The 23,534-nt window shown below is 44.5% G+C and overlaps 1 protein-coding gene across 3 annotated transcripts in view; it reads left to right on the top strand.

Annotated features, from left to right (window-relative positions):
- GRK3 (G protein-coupled receptor kinase 3) overlaps positions 1 to 23,534 on the top strand; it is a 126,289-nt gene that overhangs the window by 19,682 nt on the left and 83,073 nt on the right. For 2 of the 3 annotated variants that reach the window (XM_045459273.1, XM_045459274.1), the window contains exon 2: positions 5,730 to 5,806. In XM_045459273.1, the coding sequence (XP_045315229.1) occupies positions 5,730 to 5,806 (77 nt within the window). Of the gene's footprint in view, positions 1 to 5,726; positions 5,807 to 23,534 lie in introns of those variants that run through there. The other variant, XM_045459275.1, reaches the window with a different exon arrangement.

The raw sequence follows: 23,534 nt of genomic DNA, 5'->3' as shown, positions 1-23,534 counted from the left end.
GTGTTCAAGTACAACTTAAGCCTACCTAGTCCTTGGCCGGTAGAGAGCAGATCTTTCAACCACTTTAGTAGTAGAAGAAAATGTTAAATTACAATACAATATTTATTATACTTACCTTGTATTTATATGGCAGGACCCCAATAGGCAGGGTTGCTGTGTCTCCAGCTAGTTGGTGTTATATTAAAAAAAAATCCATTAGGCCTCCCATCAATATATATGGTATTATATATAGTATATTATGCCTTATCTTGATGAGGTGGTATGTAAAGAAATGGTTCAGGAGTCTGGAGGGTTTGATTTTTAAAAAAAACTTTCTTTGATGAAAATTTTAACCATGTACAGAGAGAATAGTATAATGAAATTGATGTAGCCATCACTCGGCTTTATGTGTTATCAACACACAGCCAATCGTGTTTCATCCGTACTTCCTAATTCCCTTTAGATTATTTCGAAGCAGAGCTAGACATAATCTGTCACTGCATCTGTAAAATATCTGTATCAATCCCTAAAAGATAAGAACCCTTTTAAATTTTTTTTTTTTCAACGTTTATTTATTTTTGGGACAGAGAGAGACAGAGCATGAACGGGGGAGGGGCAGAGAGAGAGGGAGACACAGAATCGGAAACAGGCTCCAGGCTCCGAGCCATCAGCCCAGAGCCCGACGCGGGGCTCGAACTCACGGACCGCGAGATCGTGACCTGGCTGAAGTCGGACGCTCAACCGACTGCGCCACCCAGGCGCCCCTAAATTGTAATACTTCTAAGGAAGTGTTTGGCAGATATTTGGTCTGTATTCATTTTCCCAGTTTTTTATTTTAAAATTTTTAAGCATATTTATTTATTTTTAACGTTTATTTTTGAGAGACAGAGCATGAGTGGGGGAGGGTCAGAGAGAGGAGACACAGAATCCGAAGCAGGCTCCAGGCTCCGAGCTGTCAGCACAGAGCCCGACGCGGGGCTCGAATTCACGAGCTGCAAGTTCGTGACCTGAGCCGAAGTCGGATGCTCAACTGACTGAGCCACCCAGGTGCCCCCAGTTGATTTATTTATTTTGAGAGAGAGAGAGTAAGAGAGAGAGAGAGAGAGAGAGCATGTGCACACAAGCAGGGAGGGGAGCAGAGAGAGGGGGAGAGAATCCCCAACAAATTCCATGCTGTCAGTGCAGAACCTGATGCAGGGCCTGATCCCTGCACTGTGAGATCATGACCTGAGCTGAAATCAAGAGCTGGACAGAAGCCACCCAGGCACCCCTCTTCAATTTTTTATAAGATTGGGTTTTTTTGTTGTTGTTGTTGTTTGTTTTTTTAGGTGCCCTGCCATCATTTTCCCCTCTTGTAATTGATTTTGCTAAAGAAATAGGGTCAGGGGTGGTAGAGAATTTCTAACACTCATGATTTTGCTGATCATATCCCAGTGATACAATTTAAAGAAAAACAACAACAACAAAAACCAACCCAGCTTTTTTGAGGTATAATTAACATGAAACACATTGCACACATTTTGAGGGTCCAATGTGGCAAGTTTTATCTACACCTGTGAAGCCATTACCAAAATTAAGATAACGCACATATACATTTTGTCATCTTCCAACAATTGTCAATTCTCTGACACCAACTCAGTGTCCTACAGTTCAACTCAATCCTGATGCTAACTACCCAGAGTTGGCACAGCCTCCAAGTTAAGGGCTCAGCCCCACAAGACTGCCCTGCTTCAGATGCCAGCTGCAAATGGGGTCCTGTAGTCTCTTTGCATTACTGCCTGGCTGACTACAAGTTTGGAGGTTCCCATGATCCTCCCCTTATGTTTGAGATTTCACTCGAACAACTCACAAAACTCAAGAAGGTGCTATACTTACGGTTCATTTTATTGTAAAGGATACAACTCAGGGGCTTCAAAGGGGCTGTTACATAGGGCTGGGTCTTGTGGAAAGGGGTGGGGGCACAGAGCGTCCCTGCCCTGTCCGGAAGCACCAGTGTCCCAGCCTATCCATGGGGTCACCAGCCCGGGAGCTCTTCAGACCTCATCTTTCTAGAGTTTTTATCAAAGTTTCATTATGTAGGCGTGATTAAATCATTGGTCGTTGGTAATTGAACTCAGTCTCCACTCTCCCAGATGTCAAGTGATGGGCCAGTAGTTCTACCGCTCTAATCACATGGTGGGTTTCTCTGGCAACTAGCTCCGCCCTGAAGCTGTCTATGGGCCTCCAAGAGTCACCTCATTAGCATAAACTCATGTAGGGTTGAAAAGGGATTATTATGAATTAGATGCTTCTACCATAAGAAAATTCCAAGGGTTTTAGGAGTTCTGTGCCAAGTACTGGGACAAAAACCAAATATATATGTGTGTGTATATATTATTTTGCTCTGTGCTCCATCACGCAAAAGTTTGCTTCTGCCTCTTTGTAATCAGACACTGTGTTTTCTCTGTCTCTGTCTGTATGTTTGTCTCTCTTTTTTAATCTGGCTTCTCTTACTCAGAATCATTATTTTGAGTTCCATTAGACAGGTTAAATGAAATAGAAAAATTCCTTCAAAGACACAAGTTACCAAAGCTAATACAAGAAGAAACAGAAAATATAAATAGCCCTGTATCTAGGAAAGAAATGGAGTGTGTAATTTCAAAACCTTCCCACAAAGAAAATTCTAGGCTCACGTGGCTTCACTGATGAGTTCTACCAAACATTTAAGGAATAATTAACATTGTTGGGCACCAACTCATCCAGAGAATAGAGGAGAAAGGAATTATTCCCATCTCCTCTTATGAATCATTGTATCTGGATATCAAAACCAGAGAAAGCTATTGCAAAAAAAAAAGACCAGACTTCTATACTGAAAGCTATAAAATAGTGATGTGAGAAATTAAAGACCTAGATTAGTGAAGAAACATATCATACTTACGGATTCTACACTTATTATTACTAAGAGGTCAATACCCACAAACTGATCTATAGATTCAGCACAATCCCAATCCAAGCCCCATCAGGCTTTTTCTGGGCAGAAATTTCTGGGGAAAAACTTACATGGAAATGTAACAAACCTAGGAGAGCCAAAAGACGAACAAACGAACCAACCAAAAACTCCACAAAGGCAGTAAAACCAAATTGAGGTACCTGATTTCAAGACATACTCTAAACCTCTAAAGTCAAGAAAATATAGTATCGATGTAAGAGTAGACATACAAATCAATGATACAGGATAGCCTAATGAAAGACCTTCCCAAATTTAGTGTTGTATCAAAAAAAGGTGCCAGGATAATTCAATGGAGTAAGGATACTTTTTTTTTTTTTTTTTTTTTACCCCAGCAAATGATATCGGAATAGTGAGGTATTAGGAAGAAAAAAAGAACCTTGAGGTTTTACTTTGTATCATACACAAAAATTAACCTGAAATGGATCTTAGACGTATACATTGAAGCTAGAACTTTAAAATGTCTAAAGGGAAATACCAGGTTAAAAATCTTTATTACCTTCAGATGCATAAGATTTCTTAGCGTGGTCCATCAAAGAAATAATAAATCGGAACTCATAGACTAGACACTTGTGCTCTTAGAAGGACTTCACGAAGAAAGTGAAGACAGGGTATGGACTGGGTGAAAATATTAGGATCATGTAAATCGGACACTAGACTCGATTCCAGGACATAGTCAGAAATTTTACAATTGAGTCATAAGACAAGTAACTCAATTAAAGGTAGGCAAAAGACTTCACCCCATGCCTCACAGGAGATAGAAGTACTCCAATAATCGTGTCCAAACGTACTCAACATCCTTACTCATTAGCGAGATCCTAATTAAAATAAGCTACCACTACACTGCCTAACAGTGGCTAAAACTGAAAAGACTGACAACCAAAGTGTTGGCAAGAAATACGGAGCAAGTGGGACTTCATGTGTTGCTGGTGGGGATGTAACGTCATACAGTCAGTTTGGAATATCATTCAGCAGGTTTTTCATAATGTTAAATATAATTAACCATGTGACCAACAGTTTTACTCCTGGATATTTACCCATGAGAAATGAAAACACGTGCCCGTAAAAAGACTTACACACAGATATTTAAGGCGGCTTTATTTGCAGTAGCCCCAGACTGGAGACGACCCAATTGTCTATCAACAGATGAATGGATAAATGGTGGAGTGTTCATGCAATGACATACTACTTGGCGACGAGAAGGGACTAAATACTTAGTGCACAACACTATGGATGAAGATTGCTTATGTCAAGTGAAAGAAGTGAGACACACGACAACATATTGTGTAGTTTTATTTATGTAAAATTCTCAAACTGGAGGAGGTAAACCATACTAAAAGAAAGGAGATCAGTATTTGCTTGGATCTTAGAGTATGGGGAGACTGATTGCAAAGGGGCATCTTTTGGGGTGATAGAAATATTCTACGTCTTGATTAGGGTAGTAGTTGTATGTGAAAAACTCATCTGTTGGTACACTTAAGTATGCATTTAACCGTATATAAATTATACCTCAGTTTGTTTAAAATTTTTTTTAACATGTATTCATTTTTGAGAGACAGAGACAGAGCGTGCATGGGGGAGGGGCAGAGAGGGAGGGAGACACAGAATCCGAGGCAGACTGCAGGCTCTGAACTATCAGCACAGAGCCCGACGTGGGGCTCAAACTCATGAGATCATGACCTGAGCCAAAGTCGGACACTCAACCGACTGAGCCACCCAGGCACCCCTTAATCAGTTTGTTTTCAAGAGGGGGCTGCTAACGCCAGTTTTTCCCCCCCACCAGTGGATGATAGAGACTCAGTCTCTACTTTGTCCATTTGGATATTCACTTTTCGTTCACTTACAGAATAATCCTTAGCTTCTCCATTTCTCTGCCTTGCTGCTTATATATTAAAATTCCATATTTATGTGCTCTCTATTCCATTTCATTGATCAATTTGTTTATCCTGTCTTAATTATTTTAATTTAATAAGCCCTGTTCTTAATTATTCTCTTTCTTCATAAACGCTTTTGCTCTCCTTGATCCCGTGTTGTTCTGGATACAGTTTATAAAGACTAATCGTTTCTATGTTCTGTGAAAAACTCTGTGGAACATTGATGGGGTTTGAATTGATTTCACAGATAAACTTGGATAGATGTTGAATTTTTAATACTAAATCTTTCTGTTCATAACTATGGTGTTCTTTTCCGTTTATTAAGATTTTCGGTGATGTCTCTCAGTACATTTTGTAATTTTCCCCATAAAGTCCTTGCCCATGTTTTGAAGGGTTTATTTCAAGGCATTTGGTGTTTCTTATTTTATCGTTAAGTGAAGTCTTCTTCTAATTATGTTTTCTCACTGTTTATTGTTGATGTATAGAAATGTGGTTTTCAAAAATCGCAGTCATGCATCCAGGGAACATTTGCTTTTGTTTCAGAAAGAGCTCATTAATCCATTAGCGGAATGTGTCACATGTGCGCGCACACTTGTATGTATTTTGAGAACGGTGGTGTTGAGGGTGAGCGTTCCCACAGCCCTGGGGTTATTTTTGGTCCAGTGTCTACACGTCAGGTTGGCCCTGAGTCACAGGACAGGATACCAGCTGGAGCCATGATGCTCCCAGCTTTAAGTGTAGTCAGCCGACCGTGCGATCACGGCTGTCAGTAAGAGGGCTCTCTCCAGCCAGCATCCTTGAGTTAAGACATTCACGTATTGTCCACACTAGGGATGGTTTCTCATGATGCAGGCTGTCACCGTTAAAACCGTGTCCCTCTTCTCTTTTAGTATCCGGAGTGTGATGCAGAAGTACCTCCAGGAGAGAAATGAAATAACCTTTGACAAGATTTTTAACCAGAAAATTGGTAAGTCCCACTTACTCGTTTGGCATACAGTCTAATAGTGGTTTCAGGTGGCATCACAGTTATGTGTAAATGCAGCCTTTCGTGCTTTATATGCTTTTATAGCTCTGGCTGGGAATGAAGGACATTTCATGTAGCAATAAGATACGTAATGGTTACTTCCATCCCTACTAACAGACCTTGTGAATAAGCTCTTGGGAGACAGACTAGCTCGATTCGAGGGTTTAAGGCAGTTTGGGGGTTGCCAAATCAAAGGACTGGGTAGTTGGTAACCAGAAAGAAGTGCTCTGGGTTTCGGACCCGCTTCCGAGGTCCCCACCTTTCCTCACTGCTGTTGTACTCTCCGTGATCACAAGGAGGTGTCCCGTGTCTTCATAAACATGTTGCACTCCTGTGTTTGGCCGGCTCCTTGCAAAGTGTGGGGCTGGCGCACTCGATCTCATCGGTTTTCGCTGGCTGACAGGCTTTACACACTGCTCCTTATTGTCAGTTCCCCATCAATTACTCTTATCCCTGAGGCTCCATTCAGTAAGTAAGGCTTATCCCTGAGCCTTACTTAGCAGATCACCAGGACTCTCCTGTTGTGTGCATAGAGGTCAAGGATCCATTTCTCTCTAGCTGGTACCCAGTTCTGGGCAGTGCTGGGCTTGGCCGGAGCAAGTGTGTGGATGTATAGGCGTGTTCTCCGATTACCAGCAGCTAGTGCTTGGAGAAGTTAGGACTGGACAGGAATAGCTCTAGTGTGAGGTTCCAAGGCTTGGGGAGCATTGGAGTATTATGCTTCCGAAGGGCTGGCAGTTTGTTTAGAGGTTAGATAAGAGCTGGAGTCCACATACTTTCTTTTTTTCATCCCCCCAAATCCGTTCCTGCTGTCCAGAAGTTTCCTACACTATATTTTTATTCTCAACTCAGATAGGATTCATCGTTTGGCCTGCCAGTTGGGTATTTTGTTAATCTGCCCATAGTAATGTGATAAACAGATAATTCCAGGATTTCACATGAAATCACCTTAGCTGAATATGAGAGAATTGGAACCTTCTTTCCTTCCCTTTACTTGCCTCCCACAATTACTCAGATAAGATTTGCCAAGGAACTGTGGCATCATTTTTAAATGACTTTAATACTCGAGGAAATGACTTTATTAAAATTGCAAGAAACTGGTTATACAAAAGTTTCCTGGAACTCCGTTTCTGCATTTAGTCCTGTCTCCATGATTCACAGACCCACAATGACCGATCCCCTTGAGACTGAATATCCTTGGAAGTAATTGTGGGCAGCCCTCCTCCTTATAAGTAAGGAGTCATAGACTCAGGTCGGTGAAGTGACTTGTTCTGATTTGTAGTTCTCCTTGTCCAGCCATTCTGTAAAGGCTCTTGGAAAGGAAACAATGAATATAAAATGTACTGCTGAGGGTCACCCTGTGACAACTGGATAGTTTTTTGTGTTTTGTTTTTTTTAAGAAAGCGGCATGATGCTCTCTTGTGTTCAACTAAAGTAGAAACCGGTGCAGAAAAGCCTTCGGGTTTTGGCAGACTTTTTAGCTAGCCTCCAAAACTTAGCCATCTATGCAGGTGATAGAGCTTCTTTCACAGCCCCTGATATTCAGTGGTGAAAAGCTGGATGCCGTTCCCCGGAGAAGCAGGTGGAGTACTGCCCCGTCTGTGCTCAGAGCACAATGTGTGGAAAGCTAGCGGCCCGTAGCTACCTAGAAATCTTACATCCTGAGCGTCGAGCGTCGGGATTTGGCTACGGAACGGAGCGGTCGAAAGAGTTTGACTTTCATCTCATGCTTCATTGCTGCTTCTCCTTGCGTTCACGGTGTTGGGTTAACTGTCATTTACGTAAATAAACGCCCCCCCCCCCCCCACCGGCTTTGCTTCTGCTTTTGTACAAAAGAACAGAAAACAAAACTCTCACGGTAACGAGAGAGAAATTCGTGTCTTTGGGAAACAAGGGAAGAAAGAAACTCCTTATTTATTAGTTGAAATTTAAAAATAGGTCTATAGCTCTGTTGAGAGCTACTTGCCACGGCGTCTCTCTCGTTTCACGTGTGCAGTTCAGCAGTTTTTAGCGTGTTCACAGAGTCGTGCAGCCCTGAACCCAGCCTCATCTTAGAACGTTTCCAACACCTCCAGAAGAGGCTCCATACCCATCAGCACCCCCACCCCCACCCCAAGATACCACTAATCTGATTCCTGCCCCTGTGGATTCGCCCAGCATGGACATTCCTCCCGGATGGAATCAGACAATGCGTGGCCTTTGCATGGGGCTTCTCTCATATTTTAAAGGTTCCTCCATGTGGTGGCATGTGCGGGTACTTCATTCCTTTTTGTGCTCAGTGATATTCCATAAAATGTGGCTGTGCGCGTTTTGTTTATCCATTCATCCGTTGGCGGATGTTTGGGTTATTTCCACTTTTTGCCTATTATACATAATGCTGCTACGAGAGGAAGGTGTTTCTCAACCTGTGATGCGAGCGGGTGGTTCCCTGTTACTAAGGCACACTGGAAGATTGTGACGAACCCGCTGTCGCCTGCGCTCTCGTGCCAGTCTGTGAAATGCACTGAAGGTTATTTCTCCCGTTGTGTTTTCTGATCCTCACCCCGCTCCTGTCCGCCGTCCCCGCAACACACATGCAGGCCCCCAGACATGTCTTCCCTTCCCATTGTTTTGATCCAACCCTTACCCGAAGATGACCCCAGGAGCCCTTGATCGGAGGCCCTTACTGGCATTAAGGTGGCCTTGCGTCCTGGCCTCAGTCACACAGGTTCTGCCCCGCGAGCAGCTTCCTTGGGCACTGATGGCCTGTGAATTCTCTCGGTGAAGCTGTTTTGAAGAATTTAAAAGTTGCTTAAATGAATAAATGATTCCTTCCTTTTCCCTTCCTTCCTCTTCGTGAGCTTGGAGCTGGGCAGAGGAAGCTAGGTCTGAACTTGGGAGGTCACAGGAAAGAGCAGCAATCATGGGACGGGGGCCGGGGGGGGGGCGGGATGGGGAGACAAGAGTGCGTGGTAACGTCGCCAAACACACGTCTGTAGTTACGTCCAGACATCGCTGTACATTCAGTGTCCGTCTGGTCCTTCCTCCTGCCCTGTAGGGTTCTCCTTTTCAGCTGGTGTGAGGGATGGGGGCAGGACGGAAGGTGGCCTGTGGTTGGAGTGAACCTGTCCTGCTCTCTAGGTCTTCTTTTCTTCCCATTTCGCTCCCCCTCACCGCCCCCACCCCGCCCACTGCCTTTTGCCTTTGTTTCTCCCATCTGTTCCATCCGCCCCTTTCCATGACTGTCTCCATGTGTCACCAACTTGTTGATTTTCTGTCGTTCTGTTGTTTCCCTTTCACCGTGTATCCCCTGCCTATCAATCAGCCCCTTTTCTCTCGTCCGGCACCTCCCGCCCTCCCCTGTGCTGAGGTTAGCGCCTGGTTTGGGGGAGCTGCCTGCCAACCTGTGCTGCAGCCCGCGTGCAGAAACGCTTTGTGAAGTGGAAAAGTTTACTCAGTCTCAGTCGTATACTCAGTCTCCGAAGGTTTGTTGAGATGACGGGTGATGCGCCGGCCTGTTGGCTATACCCCAAACTGGTTGATGTTTCGTTAAGTTTTCTGAGCTATGAAAGGGGGGGTGAAAATATTATCTGCTGCATAAGGCAGTTGTGAGGATGCAGCAAGAAATGTCCGCAAAGCCCTTAACACAGGGATTGGTTCTCAGCAGATGCTCTGTGAATGAAAGCCCTGAAATGAAATTGTTTATTATAAAAATTTATAATTTTTTATAATTATAAATTATAATTACAGGAAATACAGAAAACGGAAGTGTAATTTAAATAATCCCATGAAGAAGCAAAGAGAAAAATTCAGAATGTGGAACATTCTACAATACAACGGACCCAGTTTCTTCAAGAAGTCCATTACCTGTGTGTGGCAAGGGGAGGGGAGGAGGGGGAAACACCTGTTCTAGATTAAAAGAGACATTATTACCAACTACAATATAAGAACATTCTTTGGATCCTGAATCAAACAAACCAAGAGTAGAAGGGCATTTTTAAGTTACTCAGAAAAAATGTGGGGGTGCCCGGGTTTAAGCGTCCAACTTTCGATTTTGGCTCAGGTCATAATCTCAGGGTCCTGAGATCGAGCCCCACGTTGGGCTCTGTGCTGGGTATGGATCCTGCATGGGATTCTCTATCCCTCTCTCTCTGCTCCTCCCCCACTTGCATGCATGCTGTCTCTCTAAATAAATAAATAAATAAAAATTAAAATAAAAATATCTAGTCATGCCCAAAACTAGACTAATAACCCCCCATATATGTTTGTCAGCCAGATTTTTTATTTTACAACATTTTCCTTGTTCATCCTCTCTTTGCATGGCTACCAAAATATATATTTTTTAAGTTTATTTATTTATTTTGAGAGAGAGAGAGAGATTGTGCAAACAGGGGAGAGACGGAGAAAGAGAGAGAGGGAGAGAGAGAGAGAATCCCAAGCAGGCTCTGCAGTGTCAGCACAGAGCCCGATGTGGGGCTTGAACTCATGAACCGTGAGATCATGACCTGAGCTGAAGTCTAGAGTCTGATGCTTAACCAACTGAGCCACCCAGGCACCCCTGCCAAAATATTTTAAGCAATTAGCAAACTCTTTTTAGAGTTTCAGCCCTGTATCCATCTGTAAAGACTATAAATGTTTTCTTATACAACTTTAGTCTCTACCCCAACCAATGAAAACGATGATTCTTGGGGCACCTGGGTGGCTCAGTTGATTGGGCATCTGACTTCAGCTCAGGTCATGATCTCGCGGTTCATGAGTTTGCGCCCCCCCATTGGGCTCACTGCTCTCAGCACAGAGCCCACTTCAGATTCTCTGTCCCCTTCTCTCTGCCCTTCCCCCTCTTGTGCTCTCCCCAGAATAAATATTTAAAAAAAAAAAAAAGAAAAGAAAATGATGATTCTTAGTTTAATATCTGATTATGGTTCTTACTGTAATTCCAAGTCTATATTTATATTTTTTCTTTAGTTTTTTTTTTTTTTCTTTTAGAGAGAGAGAATTTGAGTAGCGGGGGCAGGGGGGCACAGAGAGAGACAGAGAGAGAGAGAGAGAGAGAGAGAGAGAATCCCAAGCAGGCCCCATGCTTAACTTGGAGCCCAATGCAGGGCTTGATCCTATGATCCCCGGGACCATGACCTGAGCCAAATTCAAGTCAGACGCTCGACCCACTGAGCCACTCGGGCACCCCCACATTTTTTCTGAGTAACTTAAAAATGCCCTTCTACTCTTGGTTTGTTTGATTCAGGATCCAAAGAATGTTCTTATATTGTAGTTGGTAATAATGTCTCTTTTAATCTAGAACAGGTGTTTCCCCCTCCTCCCCTCCCCTTCCCACACACAGGTAACGGATTTCTTGTAGAAACTGGGTCCATCGTATTGTAGAATGTTCCACATTCTGAATTTTTCTCTTTGCTTCTTCATGGGATTATTTAAATTACACTTCCGTTTTCTGTATTTCCTGTAAATTGGAAGTTAGCTCTAACAGCTTATTAGATTGGTTCGACTTTTGTGGCAAGAGTGCTTTGCAGGTGGCGCTGTGCACTTTGTGGCAGGAAGCACATGACACGGAGCTGTCGCTCTGTAGTGCTGTCTCTAAAGTGAGTTCAGATGTGGTCAGTTGTCAGCTCCTCATTACGCTGTCGTCTGCCATGCGTTTCATTTTCATTGACACTAGTTGCCTAAATCAGTTATTTTTTTTAGGAAGTTGCCAGATTGGCAGGGGGAGGGGGGGTTCTGATTGTGCCATTCTTGCCATATTTATTATCGCTGCTCATCCACGAAGGCTATTTGGTTGCCTTTAAATATAGTTCAGGAAAAGGCAGGTGCAGTTGGCCGAACTTGAAGGCGAGGCCCGTGACTTTGGCCTCATGACATCACTCCCGCAAGTAACCCAGCGAAAGAGATTTCACAGAGGAAACCAGGACTGTGTTCCGGGTGGGCTTAATCTACTCACACCAGCCCTTTAAAAAGCAGAGAATTTCCTCAGGCTGGCAGAAGAGGAAGTCAGAGAGAGCGAAGCACAAGAATGATTGGACATGGCTTTCCCACCTCTGCAGGTGGAGGGGACCACGTGAGAAGACAGTGGGTGTTGTCTAGGAGCCGACCAGGAAGCCAGGACCTGAGTCCTACGACCATAGGAACTGAATTCTGCCAGCAACCTGCATGAGGTTGAATGCGCCTGACCCCGGGAGCCTCTAGATAAGTCCCCAGCCTGCCAAAACTTTGATTTGGGCCTTGTGAGCCCCTAAACGGGAAACCCAGGAGCCTGCCAGGACTTGTGTCCTCAAAAATTGTGAGTCAGGAAGGAGTGGTGCTTTCAAGTCACCGAGTTTGTGGTGGTTTGTTACACAGCACTAGAAAACAGGGTAGATGCTTAAGCCTTTGTTTTCATTTTATTATTTTTTAAGTTTATTTATTTTGAGAGAGAGAGAGCATGAGTGGGGAGGGGCAGAGAGAGAGAGGGAGAGAGAATTCCAAGCAGGCTCCCCGTTGTCAGCGCAGAGCCCGACGTGGGGCTCAAACTCACAAACCGTGAGATCGTGACTTGAGCTGAGATCATGACTTGGCTTAACCGACCGAGCCACCCAGGCGCCCTGTCTTTGTTTTTGTTTTGTTTTTATTTTTTTTTTTAATGTTTATTTAGTTTTGAGAGAGAGAGAGAATGAGAGAGAGAACGAGTGGGGGAAGGGCAGAGAGACGGAGACACAGAATCCGAAGCAGGCTCCAGACTCTGAGCTGTCAGCACAGAGCTTGAAGTGGGGCTTGAACTCAGAAGCCGTGAGATCATGACCTGAGCTGAAGTCCGAAGCCTAACCAACTGAGCCCCCCAGGCGTCCCCGCCAATTCTTTGTTTTTAATTGCCAGTTTTCAGAATAAAAAAGATCAAGTGACAGGCTGCTTTTATCCTCCTTTTCTCCTTCTTAAACAGAAATTGTATGTCTTAACAGACATCAGTTATGCTGATTCCTAATTTGCTGTCAGTAAAACCTACACTCATTTCAGTACGGACACAGTGTTCTTGGTTTGGCTTATCTGAAGAATGGTTTTAAAGAGATACCGATTATTGAAAGACAGACCACTTTACCAATTGGGGTTAAGATTTTGTTACCATTTTCTTCAGTAAGATACACTGAAATAATCTCATCATATGCAAGTGAGGCGCATGGCTTTTGATAAATTCCATCTGTCTGCCGACAATCTACTTAACTCCTGTCTGCCTAGCCAGTCTCATTAGAGGGCAGTGTGTCTGATTATAAGGAGACTCCAAAATAGGTACTTAATTCATGAAGTATGCAAATGTTACCCTCGTGTAGGAAGAACAACCTGGCTTATGTAACATTACGTCACCTATTGCCACCGGATCATCTCTGTTTATCACACTGACTCCCATTTGTGCCAGCGGAAGCCTGCCATATGTAGACTGTAGTCTTTTGGTTCTGGCTTCTTTCATTTAGCGTAAGATTTTGGAGGCTCAACCACATTGCGCGTACCCATCCTTCACCAACCCTTCTGTGGCTGAATTAATATTCCATCCTATGGATAGACCACAGAATTTGTTATCTACTCGCCAGTTGGTTGATGGACACTCAGATTACTCCCACTGTTTGTTACAAACGATGCTGCTGTGAGTGGTCATGTGCCAGTGTGGACACCTGTTTCCATCTCTCTTAGGTGTATAACTACGAGCTTCGGAACTGCTGGGATATCTGATAAATTCAGGGTTACCCTTTTCAGAAATCGCTGTTGTATTCTCACCGTCAGGTTCTGGAGGACCAGGCTTGCCATAACCTCATCCACGCTTGCTGTTGTCTTTCTGGTCAAAGCCATTCTTGTGGGTGTGAAGTGATGTTTCATTGTGGTCTTGATTTGTATTTCCCTAACCGTTAGTGGCCCTGAACGTGATTGGGCTAATTAGCCTTCTTATATCTTTGGTGAAGTGCCTATTGAAATCTTTCGGTCCATTTAAGAAATTGATTTTCTCATTTCTTAATGGTGACTTCTGAAGCACCGAACGTTTTAATTCTGATGAAACCCAATTCATACATTTTTAAAAATTGTACTTTTGTGTCATATCTAGGAACTTTCTGCCTACCTGAATGCCATGAAGATTTCCTTCTATTCTTCTTCTAGATGTTTTATCATTTCAGCTTGCACATTTAGGTCTTTGGTTGATTTTTGAGTTAGTTTTTGCGTATTTGTGAGATAAGGGTATCTTAAGGGTATGTTATTTAAAAATTGTACTTTTGGGTCATATCTAGGAACTTTTCTGCCTACCTGAATGCCATAAAGATTTTCTTCTAGTTTTCTTGTAGATGTTCTATCATTTTAGCTCTCACATTTAGGTCTTTGGTTGATTTTTGAGTTAGTTTTTGCGTATGATGTGAGATAAGGGTTTAAGTTCATCTTTTTTTTTTTTTTTTTTTTTTTTTTGCATGTAGATATCCAATTGTCTGGATGCATTTGTTGAAAAAACATTTCTTTTCCACATTGAATTGTCCTGGCACCTTTGTTGAAAATTAATTGACCATAAAATGGATTTATTCTGGACTCTCAATTTTGTTCCATTGATCTCTGCCTTAGGCCAGTGCCACACTGTCCTCATTACTGTAGCTTTGGGGTAAGTTTTGAAATCAGGAAATAAAAATCCTCCCACTTTATTCTTTTTTCTTTCTTTCTACATTTTTTTTTTCAGAATTGTTTTTGGCTATCCTGAATCCTTTACATTTTGATACGAATCTTAACATCAGATTTTCAATTTCTGCAAAAAAAAAAAAAAAAAATTCTGCTGGGATTTCCATAGGGATTATGTTATATCTACAGATCAACGTGGAGAGAATGGCCATTTTAACAGCATGAAGTATGCCGATCCATGAAAATGAAATGTCTCTGCATTTATTTAGGTCATCTCTAATTTCTCTTAGGCGTGCTTTGTGGCTTTCAGTCTCTTGCGTCACATTACATTTATTCCCAAGTATTTTCATGTTTTTTGGTGCTATTTTGAACGGACTTGTTTCCTTAATTTCATTTTTGGCTCTTCATCGCTAGCACATGGAAATAGAATGGGTTTTTGTACAGTGACCTTGGATCCTGCCATCTTGATGAACTAGTTTATTAATTCTAGAGATTTGTGCATAGGTGTGTGTGCGTGCACGTGTGCACATGCGTGCGTGTGAATTCCTTAGGATTTTCCCCATAGAGAATCTTGTCTCTGAATAAAAACAATTTTACTTCTTTCTTTCTTTCCATTCTGGTGCCTTTCCTTTTCAGTTTTTACTTTTCACTTTGATTTCTTAAATATTTCTTATGTTGGTCTCAAATACATTTAGCATGATTTCAAAGAACGTTTATGTAGCAAGAATGCATATATTGTATTTGGCACCTTGGGGTTAAGGCATAAGAAATATACTTGTTATGGGCTTTGGAGACAAAAGTATATGTTTCATTATAGAAAGGGTACATTAGAAAAATAAAAACTACTGCCTTTCAAATAGATTTTTGAGCAGTTTCTATAAAAACAAAGATGGACACAGATATGTCATTAAAAAATCGATATTATATAAGACCACCGAAATAGTTAAAAAAAAAACCCACAAACAACACAGAATAAAACATTTTAGTATTATTCCTTTGTTAATTGCAAAGACCAGGGGTTCCAATCAATTTTTTTTTTTTTTTTGTAATTTATAAAAGTATTGCTTGAAGTGTTCTGTGCTTCAAAACAAAATAGATGGTTAAAATCTGCCAAAAACCTTGTAGCCCTGCAACTCCTTCCTCAAAGGCCAGGGTTAAATGATAGCAAATTGAATCTTTTTGCATTTGGTTATAATGAGGGGAATCTGAACCTGGGAACCAGCTTCAATCTGTCTCCCCGTTTTTGTGCCCAGCTTTGTTTGGAAGTGGGTGTTTCTGCCCCTGCGAAGGCCCTTCCCCCTACAAACAGCCCTGATTGAGGGTCACAGAGTCGGGCTCCCACCCCATCATATCTTTCTCTAGAGGAGAGCAACCAACCACCACGGAGAAGAAAAACCTAGGGCCCCATTCAGTGCTGCATCAATTATAAATGCCTTTGTGGAGACTTTTAGCCAGTGAAAGAGTTAAAGATCCACTTAAACTTTCAAAAAGCAGAGATAAACACTTGACTAAGCACAGCTAATTGGATTTTCAATTGAAAAGGCGAGGCAGCAACAGGCAACTCCTCCTGGTGAGGGAACTCGGGAAAGTTAGGGGCACCGATTCTGCACATTTTCATCTTGCCTGTTACTGGCAGGCTGTCTTTCCAGCTGACTTCTTACCTGTGCTGGCCTCATGCAGGCTGGGTATCTACCCGGCTCCTCCCATAGGACCCTGCCTGAGCTGGGGGCTACCACCTGCCCTGCAGGCACACTCTGCCACTCTAAGTACTTGGGACGTCCGCGATATTTGAGGCAGCTTTCAAAGAGCCTGAAAATACCTTTTTTTTTTTTTTTTTTAAGTTTATTAAGGCTGGTTTTCCTTTTTTTTTTTTTTTAATATTCATTTTTGAGAGAGAATACAACTAGAGGAGGAGCAGAGAGAGAGGGAGACACAGAATCTGAAGCAGGCTCTAGGCTCCGAGCTGTCAATCCTGAGCCCGACTCGGGGCTCGAACTCACGAACCACGAGATCATGACCTGAATTGAAGTTGGACGCTTAACCAACTGAGCCACTCAAACACCCCTGGTTTTCCTTTTTAAAGCTCTTAAAGCTTTCCTTTTTAAAGCTTTAAAGATCTTCAGGTTTGAAGATCAGCCAGAATGATCACTTCCAAGAAAAATTGAGAACAGCTACGTTTTACTGGAATAACACAGTACTTTGGCATCTGCTAATCACTAGAACGATAGGAACGCCGCAGTAGGATGGCTAGACCCCTGATCTGCCGCCTGGCAATCTGTGATCTTTAAAAGTTTTTTTTTTAATGTTTATTTATTTTTGAGAGAGAGAGAGAGAGAGGGAGAGAGACAGAACATCAGAGGGGGAGGGGCAGAGAGAGAGGGAAACGCAGAATCCAAAGCAGGCTCCAGGCTCTGAGCTGTCAGCGCAGAGCCCAGCACGGGGTTGGAACCGCGAGATCATGACCTGAACCCAAGTCAGTCACTTAACGGACTGAGCCACCCAGGTGCCCCAATCTGTGATCTCTTAAATTGCTATTTAATTCTCCCTGATTTCTTCTGAGCCTGCTTTGTAGGAATCCCTTTTAGTTTGAGACGGCGATGGCTCCCTGTGTGCCAAACACTGCCCTGAGCATTTCACAAGCTGGGTAAAGGAATGTGACCAAGTTCGTGCACCCCCCAAGAGGCAAAGCCTGGATTGGAAGTTCTGTCTGTCTGTCACCAGGAAAAGTTAGTGTGGAAATTCGCATGGAGATGAAGTGCCTCTTTTTTTTTTTTTTTTTAAATAACGTATCAACCCTACAATTCCTATTTAATATATAATGATGCTAAAATCCAGAATTTGGGGGCAGTGCACAAAGATCTTTCTGTAGCAGATGTACTTATATGCTTTGAGAAATGAGACATTCACAGTCGAATATGTTTTGATCAAGTGCTGTACTAGGAAGATCTCTTTAAACAAAAAAGGCACACGGGGGAAGATACAGACCACATCAGGCTTCCCACCCCCGGCCAGCTCACCCTTCGAAAGAACGTATATGACGCGCACAGACCTCTGGCATGTCAATATCGAAAGTGCCAGTGAAGTGTGGTTACTACTCCCAGGGAGTCCCAGCGATTCATGGAAGGGACTCCTGGTGATGTCTAGGAGGCACGTGTTTAAATCCCAAGGCGAGTGTGGACAGGCTACTCTCTTAGCCAAGAGGGAAGCCTAGCCGCCCAGCAGGCCTCTGTAGCTGACTCAACCTTATAGCTTTCTCCCTGGCAGGGTCCACGTACGTTCGGGGAAGCGTGTGTGTGCTCTAGCAATATTAGCAAATGTGGGGTCTTCACATGTATTGCTAGAGAATGCCAGGGATCCAGGAAGCATCACCTCTGTTAGAAAAACTGTCCATCAGCTTTCAGAACCGACAGTTAAGGGGATGACGGGACCCTTGTAGGATTTTAAAAGCTCCAAACGCATCACGAAATGTCATGTGGTAGTGTGCTGAGGATAGCCCCTGGTTTTAGCTGTTTTGGAAATCCTTTTTTTCTGAGGATTTTTATACCTCATCCTTGATTTTTGTCAGTATTTCTACTTCTAGTCAAAGTCAAAACCAGGAATTGCAGAGATGTGCTATGGGGTGGTTATTAGAGTTTGTTTGAAATCTGTTGCTAAAAACTCAGTCATTCGTTCAGTAAAATTTATCATGTGCCACACACATTCTTGTAAGTACCGTGAGAATGCATCTGGGAACAGTTCTGAAGCCTGTGTCTTCGTGGAGCTACCATCCTTCCCCGGGGAGACGGCCTGACAAACTCATACTGTCCCCATGCTGGTACAGGTCGTGGAGATTCGCAGAGCCACAGAGAGCAAGGGTGTGCTGGTGGCCGTTTCTGATAGAGTGTTTCGAGAAGGCACTGCTTATAAGGGGTCAGTTGGACAAATCCCTGGGGGAGGTGAGGGAGCCGAGCCCCTGTGCATTTATCTGGGGAGAGCAGGTCCGGGCTGAGGGTTCAGCAGACACCCTCACTCAGGAGCCACGATGGTGGGCGGGCGGACAGCCTGGAGGCCCAGAGGCTGCGGCCAAGGTGGGGAGTGGGAGTGCCAGGTGGGGGAGGTCGGACAGGCTTTGCAGGCCATCGCGAGGGTGTCGGCTTTTACTCAGAGTGAGCAGGGACGTAAGAGAGGCCCACCACTGGGCTGGCACTCTCTCAGGCCTTCACAGAGCAGACGAGCTGCCATGGAAACGGGCCTGGGAGGGCAGGGTAGAAGCAGGAGGTGATTCTGGCCTTTGGGTGAGTGGGGTAGCGTTGGAGGCAGCGGGAGAAGTCACGGAGTTACAGCCTTGACGACTGGATTTGTAAGGAATCATGGTGTGAAGCCGGTGGGAGAGTGAGAGAGAGAGGGGCTGGGGGGGGGGAGGGGGGCGGGGGTAGGGGGGAGACAGTGTCCCAACGGTTCAGGTAGGGCCAGAAGGGGAAGAAAAGGCTCAGGTCAGAAGGCAGCGGGTCTGTTCCTGCCCCTCAGGAATTAAGGGAACTTGGTCTGCACAGGGTCACTTGCCGAAGGCTCTTGTCACACGTCCTCTGCATTCTTCCTGATGCTTTGAGGTCATCCGTGTAAGCTTAGAGCTTTGTTCCAACTCTGAATCACTTTCTGCTCGCTGAGGAGCAGAGAACATTCTTCAGGTCTGGCTCAAAAGAGAAATAAATCCCAGCCGAGGTGGGGCAGACTGACTTGTGCTAGTCTCTCAAAGAGACTATTTATAACTGGAGCACAAAGAAAAGAGGGCTACTTTTAAAAGAAGCAAACATTCTTACCTTGGAAAGATGCACTTACTCTCCACAGAAATTGGTGTTTTTTTTTTTTTTTTTTTCCCCAATGGAAATTTTCATTGCTTCGAATGTGGATGCAAGCATCACTTAAAAAAAAAAAATCATTATTGGCTTTTGGAGTTTGTTCTCAGGAATCCAATTTGCTTGCCATACAATTTGTGACTATTTAAGACAATTGGAATTCGTTTTGTTTTGTGGCTCCTACTCTCACACCAGCAAGTGGGCTCAGAAGTGGTGGTGGAAAAGAACCCGAAACAGAACAGCTTTACTGGGAACACTGATTTTGGGGCCCTTCTTTTTCTCTCATTGTTTCTTCTCATTTATGGTTTTCAGAATATACCTGACTTCCTCCTCATGAGATACCACACCTGTAAGGAACCAGTTGTCACTGATTTTTTTCTTGCTTTTGTGCTAACCGTGCTATATGCTTGTGTTTTTTTTTTTAATTAAAAAAAATTTTTTTAATGTTTATTCTTGAGAGAGAGAGAGAGAGAGAGAGAGCATGAGCGGGGAAGGGGCAGAGACAGAGGGGGAGACACAGAATCCAAAGCGGGTTCCAGGCTCTGTCAGCACAGAGACTGACATGCGGCTCGAACTCACGAACCATGAGATCATGACCTGAGCCAAAGTCGGACGCTTAACCGACTGAGCCCCCCAGGTGCCTCCCCCTTTTTTCCCCTGAGTTTGACTTTTGACAGAAATGTACACTGGTATAACTATTACCACAGTCCATACGTATAGACCAATTCCATCGCTTTATTTTTTTTTTTTTTAATTTTTTAAACATTTATTTATTTTTGAGAGAGAGAAAAAGCGTAAGTGCAGCAGGGGCAGAAAGAGGGAGACAGGATCTGAAGCAGAGTTCAGAGCCCAATGCAGGGGCTGAAATTCACAAACTATGAGATCATGACCTGAGCCTTAATCGAGAGTCAGCAGCTTAAGGGACTGAGCCAGCCAGCCCCTTTATCACTTTAAAGAGACCATCCTGGCCCCATTGTATTCAGCTGCCCCTCCCCACCCCACCCCAGCCCCAGGCAACCCCTGATCTGCTCTCGGCACAATGGATTACATTTGTCTTTTCTGGAAGTACGTTTAAACAGAGTCCAACAACATGCACTCTTTGGTATCTGGCTTATTGGCCCAAGCACAGTGTCCTTCCTGGAGAGCCATCCATATTGTGGATTGTTCAAGGCTTGGTTTATTTTCTTGCTGAATAGTATTCCATCATGTGGACTTAACACAATTCAGTGTTCATGGACATTGGGATTGCTTCCAGTTTGGGGCAATTATGAGTGAAACCACTATTGACATTTTTACCCGTTTTATCCTTGTTGTCAACACATCTTTTTAAAGTTTTTTTTTTCCTTTAAGTTTATTTATTTATTTTGAGAGAGAGCATGCACAAGCGGGGAGGGGGCAGAGAGAAGGAGAGACTGAATCCCAAGCAGGCTCTTGTGCGGTCAGCACATAGCCCAGTGTGGGGCTTGAACTCCCAAACTGTGAGATCGTGACCTGAGCCGAGATCGAGAGTCGGACAATTAACCGACTGCGCCACCCAGGTGCCCCTTGTTGTGAACACATCTTGCTGCACGGATACTGTCCTTCCTTTTTGGTAAGTGGCTGGAGTGGAATTGCTGGACCCCCTTCCCCTTGAGAGGTGCATGCACATTGCGATTGTTAATGTCAGTTAACGCATGTTCCCTCCTTATCTTGGTGAGATGTCCTTTTTCACCCTGATAGATTGTTCTGATGTCTGCATTCCCTACTGTGGATATAACCACACCTCCTTTCATGTGTGCATGGTAGAGCTGGCCTCTAATCTCTGCCTTTTAATTAGAATATTTAGAACATTTACAGGAAAATAATTACCAATACAGTTGGGTTTACGTCTCACATCTGCCTAGTTGTTCTGCTTTTGTCTTCTTTCGGATTGAGTAGGTTCTAGTCTGTTATGTTGCCACTCCTGGTCTGTTAGCTATTCCTGTTCATTTTTTTAAATGTGTTTGCTGGTTCCAGGCACCTTCGATCCCCTGAACTTCCAGGGCCCTCGCCTCAGCAAGGCCACCCTGGTCTGCTTGGGTCGCACTTCCAACATCATGGTTCAGAAAGCACCTCCAGGCCAAGAGCTGGCCCTTCTCTTTATTCCCCTTCTCCCACAGACCATAGCCCCTTTTAGGCCTGAAAACAGGGGGTGCATACATTGTGTGCCGTTTTCCGGTTGTTATGGTGGGAGGTTAAGTGCACCGCTTGTTACTGTATTATGCCCTGCAGTGTCATTTTATTTTTGAACTAAAATATTTGGCTCTTGGTGGGAAAATGGGCTAACTATATGGAACCGGAGCAACCTGTGAGACCCTGGGTGTGTAATAGCACTGCTCTGATTGCACAGTGGTGCAAAGGGGGTGGTCGGTTTCCAGCAGAAGCCGAAGAGGCAGAAGAGGTAGAGGCACTGAAAGAGTTTGTGTCCGGACTTCCGGGTGGCGATGGCGCCGTTATCCGGCCCTTTGGTGCTCAGTGCTCTGCACCTCGATCTCAGTCTTCAGAATAACTTCCTGTGGAGGCTGTCGTTGGCCTCATTTTACAGGACAGAAGACACTCAGAGGTGAAATGACTCGCCACGAGTCTTGCCAACAAAGATGGGCTGAGCGGGACTTGACCTCACGGGGTAGGCGTCGGCCCCCTCCGTAGCTCAAGCTGTCAGTGACTGTGCTGTGCTGGGTAGTCTAATTAAGAGGTTTTTCCCGATGATGCAGGTGACACGTCTCATGAGGCAGCGGTAGAATTCAGGGGAAACGCGACCAGCTCTGCCGTGCATGAAGTGGGGAGTTTCTACCCGGAGTGGCTCCTTGTTGCCAGGACAAGGCAGTGTGATTAATTTCCCACAAGAACACTGGTCCATGAACTCCCTCACCGTCCCCTTCATGCACTCCAAACCGACTCCTCCCTTTGTATTGATGGTAACAACACCACCGATGTTCTCCAGCCACCCAGGGTCCCCAGTTGTGGCGCCAGTTTGATACCTCTCTGCCTTTGTCACACATGCCCCCTTCCTTTCCCATTTCCACCGCCACCTTGGTTTATAGCCAAGATAACGCCCTGACCCATATTTTTCAGGATGGCTATTCTAGTTTCTTTCTTTTTTTTTTTTTTTTTTTTAACTTTATTTATTTATTTTTGAAAGAGAGTAGGGGCAGGGGCAGAGAGAGAAAGGGAGAGAGAACATCCCAAGTAGGCTCCATTCTGTCAGTGCAGAGCCTCCCTTGGGGCTCGAGCCCACAAACCATGAGATCATGATCTGAGCCGAGATCAAGAGTCGGACGCTTAATCGACTGAGCCCCCCCACAGGCACCCCTGGCTCTCCTATTCTTATGTTCATTCTGCAGTCCCTTTTCTAACTGTTAGGAGGTATTCTGGAAACACCGTTTCCTCCTGTCCTGCCCGTGTTCTACGCCCTCCCGCATCCCCCACGATGAATGAGGTTCTACTTGCTGCTGTCACTCGAATGACCAGAACCGGCCTCTGTCTTCTCCCTTCATCTTTTTCCTCTGGTGCCACCTTCAGTGACCAGCGTTACGCGCTGTCCCTGTTCACCTTCCTTTGCATTCTGTCCCCCTCCGTGGAACGCCTTTGTCTTCCACGTGCTTCTGGGCTGTCCTCCCAGGGCCACCCGTGGGAGGGTGAGCTTAACCCCCCGCCTGATTTCTGACTACAAACAGTCCGTTTTCTGACTGTTTTTGTGTGTGGCACGTTTTGGGCACTTACCGTGGAAAATGTAGTCATACCAGGTTCCTCTTTCCTGCTGGTTCCCTAACTGGAGTTTAAATTCCTCGGGACCAAAGATAATGTCTGACGCTCTTCCTTCTTTGTGACTCTCTGGCATCTAGTTCAGTATTTTACACAGCTGAGGCCCTGGCTTTTTTTTTTTTTTTTTTCCTTTGGTTGACTCTGTTTCAGTGCAAAATCCTTTCAACTGCCATTTCTAGAAAACTCTTCCTTGCAGCCTCTTGTGTAAAGAGTATGTTTACATATTATGTGGTTGCCTCTCAGTGTGGAGACGGTATTCTGGGGGGGGAAGTAACGGCCCGCCGATCATGTACCCCGTGTCCCCTCCGTCTCCTCCGCTGTGTCCCCCGTGGGCGTCTGTGCACCGTTGGGCCGGGTGTGTGCACGGCCCCCCCGGAAGTGGAGGGCTGAGGCGGACAGCTGTTGGGAGCAGACGGGTCACGGAGCAGCCACTGTGGTAGCCGTCC

This window comes from Leopardus geoffroyi, chromosome D3, assembly GCF_018350155.1.
Source record: "Leopardus geoffroyi isolate Oge1 chromosome D3, O.geoffroyi_Oge1_pat1.0, whole genome shotgun sequence".
In the NCBI taxonomy this organism is placed as follows: Eukaryota; Metazoa; Chordata; class Mammalia; order Carnivora; family Felidae; genus Leopardus; species Leopardus geoffroyi.
Note: the sequence above shows the minus strand (reverse complement) of the source record. Positions and strands in the feature narration are given on the sequence as shown.